Source organism: Erythrolamprus reginae, chromosome 2, assembly GCF_031021105.1.
Source record: "Erythrolamprus reginae isolate rEryReg1 chromosome 2, rEryReg1.hap1, whole genome shotgun sequence".
Classification (NCBI taxonomy): domain Eukaryota; kingdom Metazoa; phylum Chordata; class Lepidosauria; order Squamata; family Dipsadidae; genus Erythrolamprus; species Erythrolamprus reginae.
Genome location: NC_091951.1, coordinates 160,359,327 through 160,378,084, shown reverse-complemented (window position 1 = coordinate 160,378,084; position 18,758 = coordinate 160,359,327). Strand labels below are relative to the sequence as shown.

The 18,758-nt window shown below is 44.4% G+C and overlaps 1 protein-coding gene across 1 annotated transcript in view; it reads left to right on the top strand.

The window, feature by feature from the left end:
- BAHCC1 (BAH domain and coiled-coil containing 1) overlaps positions 1 to 18,758 on the top strand; it is a 144,485-nt gene that overhangs the window by 62,436 nt on the left and 63,291 nt on the right. The window contains exons 3-5 of the mRNA XM_070736767.1: positions 10,875 to 11,054; positions 15,192 to 15,314; positions 16,107 to 17,789. Coding sequence (XP_070592868.1) covers positions 10,875 to 11,054; positions 15,192 to 15,314; positions 16,107 to 17,789 — 1,986 coding nt within the window. The remainder of the gene's footprint in view (positions 1 to 10,874; positions 11,055 to 15,191; positions 15,315 to 16,106; positions 17,790 to 18,758) is intronic.

Here is an 18,758-nt window from a genome sequence, read left to right as displayed (position 1 = left end):
GAATATTGTTTTTATTATTGTTATGAGCCGCCCCGAGTCTTCGGAGAGGGGCGGCATACAAATCTAATAAATTGAATTGAATTGAATTGTAACATTTCAAAAAGTGTTTTGTCGTTCACAGAGCCAGGGTGGCACAATGGTTAGAGTGCAGCACTGCAGGCTACTTCGGCTAACTGCTAGCTGTAGTTCACCAGTTCAAATCTCACTACCAGCACAAGGTTGACTCAGCCTTCCATCCTTTCGAGGTGGGTAATAGGCTGATTCTGTAAACCACTTAGAGAGGGCTGTAAAAGCACTATGAAGCGGTGTATAAGTCTAAATGCTATTGCTGTTGCTATTCTCTGCTTCTTTAGGGCTGAGAGAAAGTAACTAGTCTAAAATCCTCCAGCTGGTTTTGTACTTAAGGCAGGACTAGAACTCCCAGTCTCTCCGTTTCTATTGATGCCTTAACCACTACACAAAATAGCTCTCATGTGCTGCAGATTACTATTACTAAAGGGAGTTGTTTCTTATTCTACTACCCCAGTGCTTCTCAAATAGTGGGGTCTTCTCCCCCCTTGAGTGGGGCGCAGAATGATGCTGGGGGGGGGACATGCTTTTTTGTGCCACAGGGAGTAGGATGCGTGTCCTACCTGACACTTGTACTGGTACCTCCATCGTGTTCCTCGGTGTTGTGTCCAGGGCAGCCCGTTCTAAAAGAAAACGTCTTGCGAGTTCAAACTTCTTCAACTCGCGAGATGTTTTCTTTTAGAATGGGCTGCCCTGGACACAAGGCTGAGGAACACGGTGGAAGTACTGGTACAAGTGTCAGGTAGGACGTGTGTCTCGCAGTGGGGTGCAATTTGGGGGTGGCAGGTCAGCCGGGGCGCTCCATGAGACGCGCATCAGCGGAGAATTGGCGGGGTGCAAAATGTTTACTTCTTCCTGGGGGGAGGGGTGTAATAGAAAATAATTGAGAAGCACTGTACTACTCTAATGTGTATAGGACTAGAACTAAGAGCTGTGATGGCATAATGGTTAGAATGCAGTATTGCAGGCTAACTTCACATTCCACTGCCAGGATTTTGATCCTGACCAGCTCAAGGTTGACTCGGCCTTCCATCCTTCTGAGGTCGGTAAAATCAGGTCCCAGATTGTTGCTGACTCTGTAAACCACTTAGCCCAGGGGTAGGCAAAGTTGGCTCTTCTATGACTTGTGGACTTCAATTCCCAGAATTCCTGAGCTAGTCATGCTAGCTCAGGAATTCTGGAAGTTGAAGTCCACATGTCATAAAAGAGTCAACTTGGCCTACCCCTGACTTGGAGAAAGCTGTCAAGCACTATAGAGGGGCATATAAGTGCTCTCGGTATGGCAACAAACTTTCCCGCCTCAAACCAAATTGTTACTATGAATACTCAAAGGAATCGCGGGGATGGAGTTCCCCAAATCTGGATTTCAGCTTACGAGTGTGAGAGGCTCACCCCTAAGAAGGTTGCCGTTTGAGAAGGGAGTGGGAAGTTGGCGAGGGGCTGATCCGCTGCAGAGCCAGGGGAGCAGGAGCTGCCAGCATTTTGTGACTCACAGGCTGGGAAACGCTGGCAAGCGTGAGAGAGACGAGGCACAGGGCTCTGTTCTCAGGGAGACGCAAGCCAAGAGGCTGCGCTCGGGCTTCTCGAACAGACTTGGTCTGGAAACGGCAACTGTTCCCCTCCTTCCTATTTATCCCCGTCTCCTTGGCAGATTAGCGTGAAAGGGCAACTGTTCTGCCCCAAGATGGCATCAGAATTTGCAAGGGGAAGGATTATTTTCAGCAACATAGCCTGGCCTGCAAGTATTATCAGTATGCCACACAGCTGGAAGAGGTGGGGTGGGGAGAGAAAACAGCACAGCAACTGCTGCAGCTGTCTGAAGCACCACCGGCCAGTTAGAGAGAGGAAAAACCTGTGGGCTGTGAGGAATGTGGTGTGGTCTGAGACTGGGGAGCCGAGTGGGTGGGCAAGCTCTGATTGCATGACAGTCAATTACCTGATTGGACACCAGGGCTGCAAACAGAGCTGATTTTTGAAGAGGAGGATGCAAAAAATACTCGCTGTAGCCAGCGGATAGGGAAGGCTTTGATCTGTTCTTCGTTACATCATTTCTCTAGATGTCAGGTAGACTGTAAGGAAAGAAGATTTCGACTCGGCTGACCTTGAACTCACAATCTGGCTGTAGTTTCATAAACTGGCATGTACCCCTAAATCATATGTAAAAGCATGTCTCCCTCTCTATAGGTTCACTGGTGTTTGGCCTCCAGGTGGAATAAGTCTGGTGCTGTGGATTTTAATTTATAGCATTTTTTTTAAAGTTATGTTCCTACGCTAGACGTTCAATTTGGAATAGCAGTCCTTTGCTCACTCCTGTTTTACTGAAGTTACAATCAAGTCAGATCTATTCTCCCATGTCTGGAAACTGCCGAAACCCAACTTTTATTTGGGGGAGAAAAACACAAAGCAATAATATATCCACAGATAAAAAACTTCCTTAGTGATATTTCTCTATCTTTTTAAGAGCCAGGGTTTTGACAGTACAGGAAGATAGCCCTATCCCCTGTATGACATGCTTTCATTACATTACATTTCTGTGGATGGCATGTTATCTGCTTGACTTTCTAAAATATATTTTTGGTTTTGAAGGTGTTTGGTTTTTAAAAAAAATTCATATCTGTACCAAAGAAAGTTGAAAGACCATCTATCTTTCTTTTTCTTGTTTCACCTCTCTCTTGATCACTCTTTTTCAAATCTTCTTTTCTTATCTGTTTATATTTTGACCTTGTGTTTTTGAAAATCAATGGTTTTTTAATATAACTTTATTTGATTTTTATATAACTTTATGGATTTTTCTTAAAAAATACAAGGTTAAGAGATAAACAAATAGATATAGAAAATTAGAAAAAGACTGAGGAAACAATAAAAAGTGCAGAGAAGGAAATAGAAGAGAAAAAAAGAGAAGGAATGACTTCTGACTTTCTTTGGTACAGTTGCAAATACTGTATAAGAATACATCAGACTTACTCCAAAGTTAATGTACGTCTGCATTATTTCAAATAATCCTAGATACTACTAATCATTTCTCCATGAAGATCTAGTCATTTACATCTTTTGGGCATCCACCAGAATCTTGTCATTAGTCTAACACTAATTATGGATGTTTCTGTATCCAGTTTTAAAATTGCTCATTTTCATGCCATCCTCTGATCCTTAATACGTATGACACGTAATACGTATGAAACCGTAATATTTTAGGGAAACTCTGAGCTCCTTGTCCTTATATGAACACTATGCACAGGTAAGATAAGATTTATATGTTATATTAAAATTAGTTAAAATATGACTTTAGAAGTATATTGGAATTAGTTTATACCTGAAGAACTATTAAGAGAAGAATTTTAAAATTATATTAGAATTAGTTTATATATGAAGAATTATTATGAAAAGTTAAACAAATTATTTCTTTACATTTATAATAATGAATTGAATTCAAATATGTATTCTTTTTTCTGTATTCAAATTGATACTTTTGAAATAAGCGGGGAAAATACAACCCCATTTTTATGTTAAATGTATGTTTGTCTGTTGGTTTATTTTATGAAAATCAATAAAATTTATTTAAAAAAAAAGAAATCCACAGATACTTGTGAAACAACCTGTTCTAGGTGGGCAAGGAGGTCTCCCCTTATTTATGAAGCTTGTGTTGTTTCTCATGATGACACAATCAAAGGCTTTTTCTATAACCAATGGTATTCTTTGGTTTTTCTCAGTTACCCAGTTATTCTTTGGTTTTTCTCCTGTGTTAGTAGTGATGTCTTGTGTTCCTCACCTTTTTTTAAAGCCATCTGAAACATCTGGCATCTCCTTTTCCATGGAGGGCTCTTTAATCTGTGTTGGACGATCCCAAGTATTATTTGGTTGGTGTGTGAAATTCAGGATATGGTAACATAGTCTGCATCTCTAGCTCCATCTCCTTTCTTTGGTAATGGCATAGAGATTGACCTATTTCCAGTCTGTTGGTCATTTCATGGTTTGCCAAACTGTTGCCATAGTTTGCTCAGAACTTTACCAATTCTTCTTGTAGCTTACCATATTTCTATAGGTACTCTGTTAATTCCTAGTAACCTTCTGACTCAGTAAAGACTAGTTAAAGGGCCAATCTAACTTTATCTTCCTCCGTACTACTAGAGCAACTTGTAAGTAGAGAACATCGTCTAAGTATCATGGATATTGACATCTCTGCTGTATGGAATTTCAATGTATTCCTTTCATCTTCGTTTGAGCTTCTTGGAGTTAGTTACTATATGCCCACTGGCATCCTTTAGCATACCAATAGAAGGCTGAAACCTCCTTCTAAGTTCAGAGGAATCTTGGAAGACCTACCTTTCTTTTTTTCCCATGTCTGTTTCCCTCTTCAGTGTCTTTTCAGATGTTGTTGTAATACTGCTTTTTGTCTTTCCCAATAGCTTTCTGAAATTCTTTTCTTGCTGAGATCTTGGCTTTGGCTTCCTTGCTACCCAATATATAAATGCCTGTTTGCTTTAGTTGGGCAGCTGAGATGACCTTTATGCCTTGGGTGACCCTGTTGGGAGCACATACATAGCATACACTCCCAGAATCCAATACTCATCCTATCCAGCAACACATAAATCCATAGTGAAACAACATAGCAGGACTTGGTGGAGAGGGAGGTGTGTGTTTCAGTAAGGAATGTGTATAGTATGTACGAAATAAATAGGGACATAGGTAGCCCTCAACTTAGAGTCATTTAACCATTGGCCTTGCAAGATGGCCTTAGGAAGGGATGGTTTATAGCTTGCAAAGCATTTCTGACCATTGCAAAATGTTACACTCTCCTTTCCCCCAGTCACAAGGCTATATTTTGGGTGCTTGTCTACCAGCTCACATTTACGACTGACTATTGCATCCTGCAGTTGCCATGACCATTGCTTTGTGGTAGGGTGTTTCCCCCCCGGTTTCTGACAAAGCACCCATTTAGAAGAATGAATTCAGACTTGCAACCACTGGATTCATTTAATGACCGCTATAAAAACCACCATTAAAATCTGTCCAGTCGTGGGTGCCTCAACTTAAGACTTTCAGACTTACAATTGAAATTCACTCCTAGCAGCAGCTGTAAATCCAAGTCCATCTGTATATAAAATAAAGGAGAGAGAAGGAGAATCCATTTTCCAAGATTAGCTGAAACTTTTCAAAGGAACCTGAAGAGGGATGATTCCACTACATGTGTTGTCTGCTAAGAATTTAATCCTTCTTCTTCCTTTTTTTCTCTTGAATACTTATGGACATCTTCTACCTTCTCACAAGTTGAGTAAGATGTGCATAGTAATCTTAAGAAATGGTTGGCATGTTTCACCCATATTCTTAAATGGAATGCAGCATAAAATTTCACATCATGCCCCTTGGGAGAAACAAATTCATAATTTTTCAAAGATTGGGAGGTTGTGTTTGGCACTTAAAAGACTGGTTGATTCCTTTATTTTACCATTAAAATTCTACTCATTCATTGTTTCAGCCCAATTTTGCAAGAGCATGGAGGTTCTGAGATTTGCTTTGCTCTAGACCACCCAGTAGCTAATATCTGAGGTGGGATTGGAACCAGTATCTAGTGCAGGTGCACTTATGTTGCCTTTGTTTGTGCACACCCGTTATCTCAGTGGCCATTTGTCCACTTGAGAAATAAGAGCCTATGTATAGACAACATATTTTGAAGAAACTACACTCTCTGTATGTACAGTGGTCCCTCGATTTTCGCAGGTTTGAACTTCGCGAAACGGCTATACCACGGTTTTTCAAAAATATTAATGAAAAAATACTTTGCAGTTTTTTCCCTTCACCACGGATTTTCCCACCCGATGACGTCATATGTCATCGCCAAACTTTCGTCTGCCTTTAATAAATATTTTTTTAATAAACTTTAATAAATAAACATGGGAATGAGAAATTGCAGTTTAGGGGTCTAAAGTGTTAAGGGAAGGCTTGTGATACTGTTCATAGCCAAAAATAGTGTATTTACTTCCGCATCTCTACTTCGTGAAAATTCGACTTTCGCGGGGGGTCTCGGAACGCATCCCCCGCGAAAATAGAGGGAACACTGTATATGTGAGAGAGAATACCAAGGGGCAAATTACATTTGGAAATGGCAAGAATGAATTTCATGGGATGGAATATAAAGGGGTCAACTGTGTCCAGAGCAATTCTTCTTCTAAGCCAGGAAAGCAGATGTACAAGTCATGATATATTCTTTGCAGCCATTGGGTTGACCTGGACAAACCTGTGCTGGGGCGCGGGGAGTTGGAAACAGCAACCTTTGGCTGGTGAGGATGGCAGCTAATTGGTTTATATTTTTCATTTTTAAGCTGTCCAAATTCTTTAAAAAATGAAGTTACCTATTTTAATTCAACCAAAAATCTAATTGTTATATAAAGTATAAATTACTAAAAAAAATATTTATAAAAGAGCAAGCTAAACAGGAAGAACAGCGTTTAATACTGTGGTTTTAATCAATTTCATCCCTGATTCATTATTTTGAAACAGAATTTTTTTAAAAAAATCACAGATTACTGATCTACTGCAAAGGTGTAGATAGCCCAGCTCCCAGGGGCAAAGCCCCTCTCCTTTGCTTCCCCTTTTCTTTCCCATTGCTGGCTGAATCCGTCTTTGGGCCTCGGAGTTTGCAAAAGCTCTGCAGATTTCCAGCTACCTGGGTGAGAGGCTTCTTCTCTTCACTGTCCCCTTCTCCCCCCCCCCTTTCTCTGCTTGCCCATTTGCAAAAACCTATTTCGCTAGAGTGTCATCTTTGACAGTGAGCAGAAGACTAAGTGCCCCATGCAAGTGTGCACAACAGCCTCTGCACACAAGCCGCAGCTTAGAGGGAATACTGGTACAAAAATAAAATCAAATGAGGCTGCTTTGTAAAACAAGTCTGTATGAGAATTACAGCAGAACCCAGTAGTGAAGAGTTTTAGAACACATTATTGGTCCTGTTGTACCCATACGGAGTTGTTTTGCAAAGCAGCCTCATTTGTGCGCATGTGCGGAAGCATCTTGGGTAGGTGAGCAGAGCCTTCTGCCACCAGCGTTACTGGTTCTTAGAACAAGGCTGAACCAGGAGCAACCCAACCGCTGAGAAGAACCTCTGGTCACGACCATAATTCTGTCCATAACTTTGGTCGCAAACTGATTTGGTCGTGACCCGAACTTAATTTTGGAAATTTGGTGCTTACAAAAAAAATGGCTCAGGAGCCACAAAAGAAAAAAAATATTTGTGAAGTTTTTGGTCAGAACTTGATCTGGTTGTGGTCAGAAATGTTCGTGACCTGGGGTTCTACTGTATAAGGTCATAAATGAATTTGTAAGTTAGGCAGTGATAGAGAAGTAGGTATGATGGGCAGGGACGGATTCCTATTACCACTGCTACTGGTGTGCTGCGCGCTCAGCTTCAATTAGCTTGCATGTACACATACATCCCAGCATGCGCAGAAGAAAAAAATGCCCCAAATCTCTCTCTTGTGCGTCCTTTACTGTACCTGTAGCAACCACCTATTGATGACAGGGAGAGGGAGTCCTGGGATGGAGGAGGCCTGCTGCATTTTCTTCTGAGGGTTGTAAAGACCTCAGATCTGAATGCTCTGATAAAGGCTGGCTGATGCAAGAGAACAGGACGTTCAGCTTCAGAGGAATCCTCTTTATTCTCACTGTCTCTTTCCTTAGCCTGTGGTGATGAGCTCTAGAAACACGAGTCTGGGCATACATTCAGATTTTGACTTGACCACTTCATAGTGTCCAAAAAGGGACTTTCCTAGCTAATGCCTAAGTTCTCATCTCCATCCCAGCTGTGGATGGGATGGGAGCTTGGCCATGCTGTGTAAACCACATCCCCACACTCATCACTGAGGCATCCCAGTGGGATTAGCTAGGGAGCGTGGGCTGGCTTAAAGTGAGAACTTCCTGCTTCTTAGTTGGATGCTTCATCAAGCACTCACCCACGTCGAATACCTAGGGATCATGACTAAAAATCCAGGCCCATTGCCCATAGATAGTACAGGCCTTTATTAGCAGCCTCTATAAGATGCCCTCATGTAATCACAAGGGTAGCGTTTTAACACATACCAACCACTTTTCAGCAGGGTCACACATTTTTAACAACGTTGTGACAAGTAGAAATTTTGGGGGGGTTTCCCAGCATGGAAAGAACACAGCTTGTTGTGCTGTTGCTGAAGTCATAGAAACCATATCAGACTTAAGGTAGATCCGTTCACACTTAATGCATATTTTGGTACTTGCGGTTCTAGACTAGGGGCGAAATGTTCCCAGTTCACTCTTGCCTGTCAGTCATCAAAGAGCCGGCCGCGAAGGCAGCACGAGGCTCCGCCCACCTGCCTGGACGCCACTATCTGCACGTGCATAGAACACTTGGCACATTCACGGAGTGTAAAAGAACCCAAATGGCGGCATCTGGGCAGGTGGGTGGAAACTCACACTGTCTTTGATGACCGACAGGCATCTGCGGAGAGGGGCGGCATACAAATCCAATAAATAATAATAATATAATAATAATAATAATAATAATAATAATAATAATAATAATAATAATAAAGCAAACCAGGAGCATTTCACCCCTGGTCTGGACAGTTTTTAATCTACTAGGGCATATTAGAAGTGAAGAAAACATAGAAGAATTGGGGAAGGTTTCCCCTCCAACAGTTGTTAAATTGCACATATACATTGATCCCTTGTTTATCGCGGCTGTTACATTCCGGGACCACCCGCGATAAAGGAATATCCGCGAAGTAGGGACGCTATATTTATTTAAGTATTTATACACTATTTTAAGGCTTTATAAACCCTCCCCCCCACTTTTACGCTATGTAAACCTTTCCCATTCCCTTAATAACCATTCCCATACTGTTCTGTGCATGTATTGTACCTTTACACTTACTGTAAAATGTTTTGAATTCCTACACCTACGCCATGAAATGATGTTCCACACGAAATAGCCGAGGGGAGGAGCAGATTCACAGATGGGGAAGCTGCGCACAGACGTAAAGTAAATATCATGCTACTGCACTGAGCCAATCAGGCTCTGGGATACAAAGCAGCACTCTGGTTGGTCACTTCTCCATCAATCAACCAATCGTGTGTTGTTTACAATCTCATGTAAGCAAGTAGCGTCTCAGATCGAGTTCCACAGAAAACCCGTGAAGTAGCGAAAATCCGCGATATATTTTTTCCATTAATATTTTATAAAAACCCGCGATGCACCGAGTCCGCGAAAGGTGAACTGCAAAGTGGCGAGGGATTACTGTAACAGTGATTAATTGATCCTGGAGACCCTGATGCCATCTGTAAATTATGAATATTTCTTCTATGAGTATTTGTTCTGACAATCACAAACTGGACAAAAAAAAATTCTTTCATAAGAGGTCTACTTGCATGAGTAAAATAATACAGGTGTATATCATATCACCTGCACTCTTCTATGAACTGCATTCACTTCCCCGAAGGTGCTAGCCAATCTCATGTGAGTTCAGTGTTCTCACATTACTTTACTCCCAGAAGAATACGTGTCTTTGCACGTAGGGTTGCAACCTCCACAGTCTTTCAGAACTAATTGTCAGCTGTCTCGTTAGTATGTCCAAAGGATAGCTGTATTGTGGAAATGGATTAGGATACGTAAGTGATTGGAACAATACGGTAACTATGGAATCAGGCAAGGAAGACCCTTTGTCTTTAAGTGAAGAGTTTCAGTGATTCAAAAATATCGAAGGATGGGACCCCCTCCCACGCCTCCATTTTCCTGAGGCATGTACGCGACGTCAAATTTCTATATCGTAGCTTTGGGTGGGGGAGTGTGGCTTTAGATTAGATTAGATTAGATTTATTGGATTTATATGCCGCCCCTCTCCGCAAACTCGGGGCGGCTCACAACAATAATAAAAAACAGTACATAATAACAAATCCAATGCCCACCAGTCTAATTACAATTTAAAATTAATAAATTCATAAAACATTTAGGTTTATGCATTTAGGTTTATGCTGCACTTGTAATGTTTGAATATATCCTGTGGAATCCTCTGAATTCATTTTCCCATGATTATTATTATTATTATTCCATTCTGGAATGTCAGTGGAAGAACTCCATATGCTCGTGCATGGGTGGTTCTCATCGGCTGGCCCTCCAGGATTCATGCATTCACGTTGAAACGCCTGGTGTTGAGTTGAAGTGTGATTGCTGACAAAGTTGCAGGCGGGTATTCCAGGGGGTTCTTTGCTCCTTACTCACAGTTTGGGCTTACATATGTACCATCGCTTGTTTTCTGATATGTACGCATGTACAGACAGCCATTGGTAGAAAACAACACTCCTATCCTTTGCTTTAACGGATGTAGCGTACTTGGGAGACTTAGCCAGCTTGAGACTCTGAGAGGTCTTCGGTGGGCACTAACATTAATGCCAACTCTTTCTCCAAAGCCGACAGCAACTGGATAATATGCGCCCATCAGAGCCGCCAGATTGAGTGGCAAACTGTTTATGCTTCTAAAGACTCTGTGTCAGGCCATGTGGGAGGGCTGTGCATCTGCTGAGCGTACCCCCCCCCTCCTGCAAACCCAGTGCCTGAAAAGGAACAGAATTTTTGATCGATTGAAACCAGCTACTTCTAAGCAGAAGTATCGATGATGCTATTAGGTATTTTTTTGCTCAGAAATATGAATGTTTTCATATATTCAAAATAATGTAAGGTTTTAAAAACCAGGATTGAGCATGCGCAATTACGGGCAAGTTGCTGAGCATCACCTGTCCGTCTGTATGCTGACACGGTCTTTCCTTCTTTGTGCACCCAGCAGGAACTGGGTTGATGGGCAACTCACCTGCCTCGTCCTTTATGGGCAGCTTCCTAAGCGGCAGTTTGGGCTCAGCAGCACCTCCGCATCCTACGGGACCGACATCGTCCCCGTCTGAACCTGCCTTCCATGGTCCCCACTCCGGCACCTCTCAGATATGGTTCTCGCATTCTCACGAAGGTAAGCAGAGTCGTCGGAGGCACTTGGGTGAGGTGGCCTCATTTCTAAATAAGTATGTTTCTTAGAAGTGTCCTTTAATAGACAGGTGGGGAAGAGAATGGGAGTGCAAGATCTTAAGGTGCCCGATATCTATCCACGTCGCTGGCACAGTCTTAAAAATTGTCAAATCAAAATGATTTTTTTTCATTATTCTGTACAGATAGAATAATAGAAGGCATGTAGCCCCCCCGATCAGCAGTGGCAGAGAGAGATCTCATTAATTTGCCCTTACAAGCATGGTTCTCCATTGTTCTACAGTTTTCTTACAGGGGGGGAAAAAAGGGAGGACTGTGCAGACAGGAGAATTCAGGTGTAAGAATTCTCAGCTGCTTGGCGTTCCGGCTGTTGTTAGATAGCAAGCAAGAAGAAGGTTCAGTGGGATGTGCGAAAGCTGGGGATTGAAGTGGAAATAAAAAGGACTTGACAAATGCACACCCTGGGGCATTTGGGTGGGTAGGAGACCCTCTGATTTTTGGAGCCCCTTTTTCCATTCCCCAACCCCCTGACCACGCCAGGCAGGAAACAGCTCCATTCAACTTCACACAGCCTAGAGTTAGAGCTGTGTGTCGTCCCCCCCCCCAATTTACGCTGCAGAGAGGGAGGGGTCGGTTGGCAAGGGAATCCAGGGAATTACCTCTTTCCCCCCCCCCCCCCTGTTTGAGGCACTTTTCTTTCTCCTTTTCTGTTTTAGCTTCAGGAACCCTGAAAGTGTTTTCAAAAAGCTCTCTCTTCTCTCTCCTGTTTCTCTTAGAGGACCCTTGGGCCAAGTGTTTGGACTTGGAGAATGAATGCGCGGCAGGTCTGGTCTACGCTATAGATAGATGAATGCCTTGTTGTCCCCATCCCCACACTCTTGCTAGCCCTCACTTTCCCCCTTGGACCTTCCTGTGGTCGTTCCGGGCCTGAACCTCCCTTTCCACAGCTCAGTTCTCCCGGCTGTCCCCAAAGGCAGCTACTCCGTCACATCTCTCGCTGCCTATCAGCGGAACTTCAAAGTTGCTTTTAGCCGGTGCCTCTCAACCTTAAGACCGCTTTGCCTCGCTCCCTCCCCACTCTCGTCCTTTGGGCTCCCAAGCCACTGCTCTTCCTGATCACCCCAGTCCCATCCTAACACCCTCCCCAGCACCCCCGCCCCACGCTGGTGGCCACGCAACTATTTTTAGTTTCCTTAACTCACTTGTGCTTTCCCTCCCCTGCAGCGGCAGCCTCTTGTCGTGCCCTTCCCCCGGCGTTCACCCCCCCCCCCCTTCTTGCAAGATGCAGAAAGTTAAAGTATGAGCGGCAAGGTGCTGCTGGCACTGTGCCCTGGCAGCCGGCCCGACTGCTAGCTTGAACGGCTGCCAGCTAGCTTCCGGCATGTCGGGTCTGTTGGGGGCGGGGTGCAGGCAATGCTGTCAGCGTGATGCTGACGGGCAGCCAGTCTAATGGGGGTGGAGCAGTAGATCTGCTAGCTGTGGGGAGCAGCCCCCCTTGTTGGGGAGATTAGCCAGGGCCAGGAAAGGCTGCCTTCCATCCTGCTGTGAAGGAACCGCTTGGGGGGGGAGGAAGAGGATTTACACAGGACAGTTTGGGAAGACCTTCTAGGAAGGAAGGGCTTGGCTTGACACTCCTGCCCTCGTGGCCGTTGTTTGGCCTTTAGCCTGGGAAGCTCTGAGTCATGATATTTGGCATGGGGGGGGGGGCTGAGGAGGAAGAACTGTATTTCTGGCTGCAGCTACAGTACAATATCTCCGAGAGGATGAGGATCATGCTCACTTTCTGATTGCTGATCTGTGCAATGCACCTTTTGTGTGTGTGTGTTTGGAGGATGTATTTGAATGTACATGCGTTATGCGAGCATGCACACCTGGGCACGTTTGGTTATATGTTCCCTTTTTTGCCCTTGCTTCGTACTATGAGGAAGATGAGGGGATGTCTTTTTAATTACAGTTCAACGTCTTTAAAAAAGAATACTATTTTCCAGGCTTTCTCAATAATGTCGTGTTCTCCAAAGCAATGAAACAAACAAACAGTTTGGGGAACTGAATATTATTTATATTTCTGTTCATATTTTACTAATCCCAATCAACTTTTCTTTTTCTATTTTTCTTTTTTTAAGCCAGTCCTATCATTTGGAGTCTTCGGAGAGGGGGGGGGCATACAAATCTAATAAATTATTATTATTATTATTATTATTATTATTATTATTATTATTATTATTATCATCATCATCATCATCATCATCTTTTTAAAATGTTCAGCAAGAGGTAATTTCATTTTTTTTTGAACTGATACAACAGCAACCCTTTCCCTATCCTTTTGGTTACATGAGTTCTTGTTATTTGCTTGTTCCTTTTTAAAACGAGCCTTGCTGTGCTGATCTTTACCCTACCAGGCAAATCAGTAATTCCTCCTCCTTTTACAAACTGGGGGGGATGAAGCTGACTTGTTCCTTTTGCTGAAGCAACTACCTGAACCTGCTCAGGAAGTCTCTGGAATCAGCCCCTTTATACAAAATACACATCACGCTGGGATGACACTCCATTAGTACAGTTGCACCTTGCTGCCATATTGACATTTTTATTTATTTTATTTATTTATTCATTTATTTATTTATTTATTTTATTTATTTTATTCATTCATTCATTCATTTATTCATTTATTCATTCATTCACTCACTTATTTATTTATTTATTTATTTATTTATTTATTTATTTATTTATTTATTTATTTATTTATTTATTTATTTATTTATTTATTTATTTATTGGATTTGTATGCCGCCCCTCTCCCCAGACTGGTCCTTCCTCCCCCATACAGCCCTGTTTAAAAACCTATTTTTGAGACTACAGTAGCATTTAGCATTAGCAATAGCACGTAGATTTATATACCGCTTCTCGGTGCTTTTACAGCCCTCTGTAAGCCATTTACAGAATCAGCATATTGCCCCCACCACCAAAAAAAAAATCTGGGTCCTCATTTTCCCGATCTCAGAAGGATGGAAGGCTGTATCAACCTTGAGCCAGTCAGAATTGAACTCTGAACTACAGTACACACAAATGGCAGTCAGCAGACGTAGCCTGCAGTACTGCATTCTGACCACTGGGCCACCACAGCTCTGTATAATACTCCTCTTAGCAGGTGTTTTGTTTTGTTTTTTAATTTTTCCTTATATTTCTCCAAATAAAAACTTTACTGATAATATTTGACTTAGAACCAGAACTAGATTGTAGGAAGCCAAGAAGGGGGACTCTAGCAAAGGCAGTGGTATCAGTGGTTAGGTAGATTTAATCTGTTTCTGATAGATTGCCCAGGCATGGAATAAGGTTATATGAGCCAGATTCTTTCCACTTAATATTTGAAGCCAAGAGCTACATTTCCATGATATGTCAGAGCGGCAATTGCAAGAGCTAGATTAGGATCGTCAGACTTTCTATCACCCCTTGTTCTCTGCCTGTGTTGCTCTTCACCCTCATCTGCATACCTTTGCTAATAAGGCTGTTCTCACTTCAGTCCTTACCGAAGCATTAAAAGGTTATTTGAGAATGTGATGTTTTCAGGAACAGCAAATTGATGCAAATATATGCCGAAGCATAATATTATTTTGTCTGCAAAATTTTAGTCACCTGGGTGCAGGATTTTGATATTTTTAGGCATAACAGCCCCAGCTCTGTTAGCCTGTGTTATTTTCTCTCAATAATTTTCTGCAAAATCCTGGAGCTGATATGCAGGAGCTGCTTCCTCAGTTTTACAAAGAAGCCAGAGATCAATATCCATCAAGGGTTTCTTATGATCGGGGGAATAGTGCGTTTTGCTCCCTCCATTTGTAGCTTTTGCCAGATGTGCTTTGCGAGATGCTTCTGCTAAACTAGCACCAAAGAGTTTTCTGGTTCAGCACCAACACTTTTAGCTACGGTCCATCCCATAGCTGGCTACTGCTCGAAACCTAGCAGTGATTAATATAGCCAAAGTAATAATATGACAAAGGACTTTGAAGTCATCCCAGCAATCCTCTTTCAACCTATGCATGGAGACAAATCAGACTAAGGCCCAGTGACTTGGCTTGGTGACTGTTGTGTTGTGACATGGGCCTGTCATTCCTCAATGCCTCTTGTTTTAGCTCCAGGTTACCCGAGGTTCTCTGGGAGCTTAGCGTCCACGTTTCTTCCCATGAGCCACTTGGATCACCATGGAAACAACAATGTCCTGTATGGCCAGCATCGTTTCTATGAAAGCCAGAAAGGCAAGTATTGGTTTGACTATGTGGTGTTTCTAACTCTGCCTCAAGGGACAGGAGAACTATTGTGTAATTGTTATCTTACCAAGGACACAGATGTAGTGGGCAGCTGCAAAGAGAAGGTAGAGGAAACGAGGCAATACAGTGTTCCCTCGATTTTCGCGGGGGATGCGTTCCGAGACCGCCCGCGAAAGTCGAATTTCCACAAAGTAGAGATACAGAAGTAAATACACTATTCTTGGCTATGAACAGTATCACAAGCCTTCCCTTAGCACTTTAAACCCCGAAACTGCAATTTCTCATTCCCTTAGCAACCATTTAGATTATTACTCACCATGTTTATTTATTAAAGTTTATTAAAAAAATATTTATTAAAGGCGGACGAATGTTTGGCGATGACATATGACGTCATCGGGTGGGAAAAACTGGTATAGGGGAAAAACCCGCAAAGTATTTTTTAATTAATATTTTTGAAAAACCGTGGTATAGACTTTTCGTGAAGTTTGAACCCATGAAAATCGAGGGAACACTGTACTGACTTTTCTGGAGCTGAAGTGCATCTGATAGCCAGCTTCAACTCCACTGAGCCTTACAGGTGGACACCAGACATTTCGCTAGACCGGTTGTTGCTTTCCGAGTGTGTCTTTGCAAACTAGGGAGCTCTTATTTCCAGCGTTACTTGGTGCCACAAGACATGGGCAATTAGAGCTGCTAGGCTATTCTTAGGATTGTGATGTTGCACGTTGTGATCTAGGCCACGTTGTTGTCTGGGAGTCTTAATCGCTTCTCTTTCTGCAGATAATTTCTACCTGCGGAACCTTCCAGCTCAACCTACACTGCTTTCAACCAATCACAATTTCCCCAGCATTGCCCGGGCAGCACCTGGGCATCCGATTGGCTCTTGCAGCCGGGACCGGGAAGCTGGACATGGGCAGAAGTGTCACAAAGACTATGAGCGCTGCGTAGTGTCGAAGGATAAAGGCACCAAGGGTGAGAGCAAGGAGCGAGCGGCTGAAGAGGAGGCCAAGGAGCGGCACAAGTTGGTGATGCCCATGACACCGGAAATCAACTGCAAGGAAGGGACTCTCCAGCGGGGCTCTTGTGACAACCGGCCCAAACACCTGCCCTCGTGCCTGCTGAGCTCCAAGGTACTGAACGGTGACTCGGGCAAAGCCGTCCTCCCCAGTTGTGGCGGAGGCCTTCTACCACGCCATGCTGTTGCCCAGAGCCGCTGTGCCAAGGACCTTGGGCACCATGAGCCTCCGCAGACCTACAGCGAGTGCCTGGAGCGAAGGCAAATGTTGCACCACTCTGTCTCCTACACTGTCCCATCCAGCCTGCCCGCTGGGCCCCCTGCCCTGAGCACGACGACGGGCAGCTTCCCCTGCCTGCAGCTTCATTCCAGCCCGGATGGAATGTGTCCCCTGCAGGACAAGGCCGGTCGGGAGCTACGGATTAGCGGAGCCACTTTTGTGCCTTCGGTAGGCCACCTGACTGACAAGAGCCGCTCCTTTCAGGTCCCTTCAGAGCCCTGTGAGGGCAAAGAGCGCCCCCACGAGGTGGGCCCAGAGCACCCCCCTACCTACGGGCACCATCATTTCGCTCACTTCAAAGCTGAGGGCAAAGTGGAGCGGAGGCTGGACTGGCCCCAGAATCCCAACGCCCGCCTGAAAGGCCTGGAGTACCTGAATAGCACTGGTTCCGACAGCCATTTTGGCAGCTTGCCCCACCAACCTAAGGGTGGGCACTTTGAGATGATCCCACCTCAAGACTGTGCCCGGCCTAACTCCCAAGAGACCCTGTGCAAACTCAGCCAGTCCTGCTGCACTTTAGACAAGGCCCCTAAGGAGCCGCCCGTTTCTAGCGCCCAGAAAGTGGCTCGCATCCGCCACCAGCAGCATTTGCAGACCGAGATGGAGCAGGCGGGCGCCCACGCGGAATCCAAGCGCAAATCCATGGAGCTCAGCTCCCTGGGCTACAGCGGGCCCCACTTGCCCCCGTGGCCAGTCCAGGGCCAGGGCCCTCCTTTGTCCATGGCGGAGGAGAGGAAAGGCTCTTACCTGGACCCTTTTAGCAGCAGCCTCCAGCAGGCTGCTCTCATGAGCCAGGGTTCTGTGCTCACGCAGGACATGCAGGCCCCTCCGGACGAAGTGTCGGCCATGAAAAACTTGCTCAAGTACAGCAACCAAGCACTTATCGTGGGCCAGAAGGCCCCTTACGTGGGGCTGGGCAGCCTCAAGGGCAGCTGCGCCCATCAGGATGGGGGCAAGCATTTGGGGACCAAAGGACAGCAGGACCTGGAGCGTTCGGACTGTGCCCGCAGCAGAGACCACGACCTCGGCCACGGAGATGGTGAGGTGCGCCAGCCTCCGGTGGGCATTGCTGTGGCCGTGGCACGTCAAAAGGACACGTTGAGTCGGCCAGAGCCAGCCTATGGATCCAGCTCCAGTCGGCAGAGCCGGACTGCCATGGGCCTCAAAGGTAACAGACATTAGAGACTAAAATAATAGGTGGTTGATGTTTTACAAACTGCTTGATTTTGGGGGTGGGGTGGCATAAGCACACAATTCTATCACTGCTCTACAGGAGAGCCAAGCATTGGCCTAAGCATGCCTTTTCCGTAAGTACCATTAGTGTTCTGTGGTTTGTATAATTAAAAAGGGATCCTCTCATTTCTGCCTTGTACATTAAAGAGCCCGGGGTGGGATGGGGGGTAGCCTTGGGAGATTGAGAAGTGGGGAATAGGAGACTTATAGGAATAATGGATGGGAGCTGACCAAGGAGAGATTCAACCTGGAAATAAGGAGGAACTTCCTGACCATGAGAACAATCAACCAGTGGAACGTCTTTGCCCGCAGAGGTTGTAAGAGCTCAAGAGGAGATTGGACTGCCATTTGTCCGAAATGGTGTAAGGTCTCCAGATTGAGCCATGGGTTGGACTAGATGACCTACAAGGTCCCTTACAACCCTAATAATAATCTCATCTAAAACAGGCAGGAGACTAGGTAGTGGCCTGGCCCCTTTGATTCAAGAGCCCTTTTTGTATGAACATATGAAACGGGATTCAACTTGAAGCCAAATATTAAATACATTCATGGCCTTCCACTTTGGAAATTAAACCCTCCGGCATTTAAATTTAGCTAAAGACTTTTAGGGAAGTTAAGTCCCAGACTCTAACTTCACTCTAGATCAATGGTTCTCAACCTGGGGGTCGGGACCCTTTTGGGAATTGAACGACTGTTTCATGGGGTCGCCTAAGACCATGGCAAAAGACAAATTTCCCATGGTGTTATGAACTAAAGCTTCTATTCTGGTGCCTTGGAACATATTTTTACAATCCGACTAATCAGGGATTTAGAGTGGGGGTGTCCCTCTGACCTTCCTACCAATCAGCTTAAAGCTCTGGCACTGGACTTATGGTTGGGAGTCACCACAACGTCAGGAACTGTA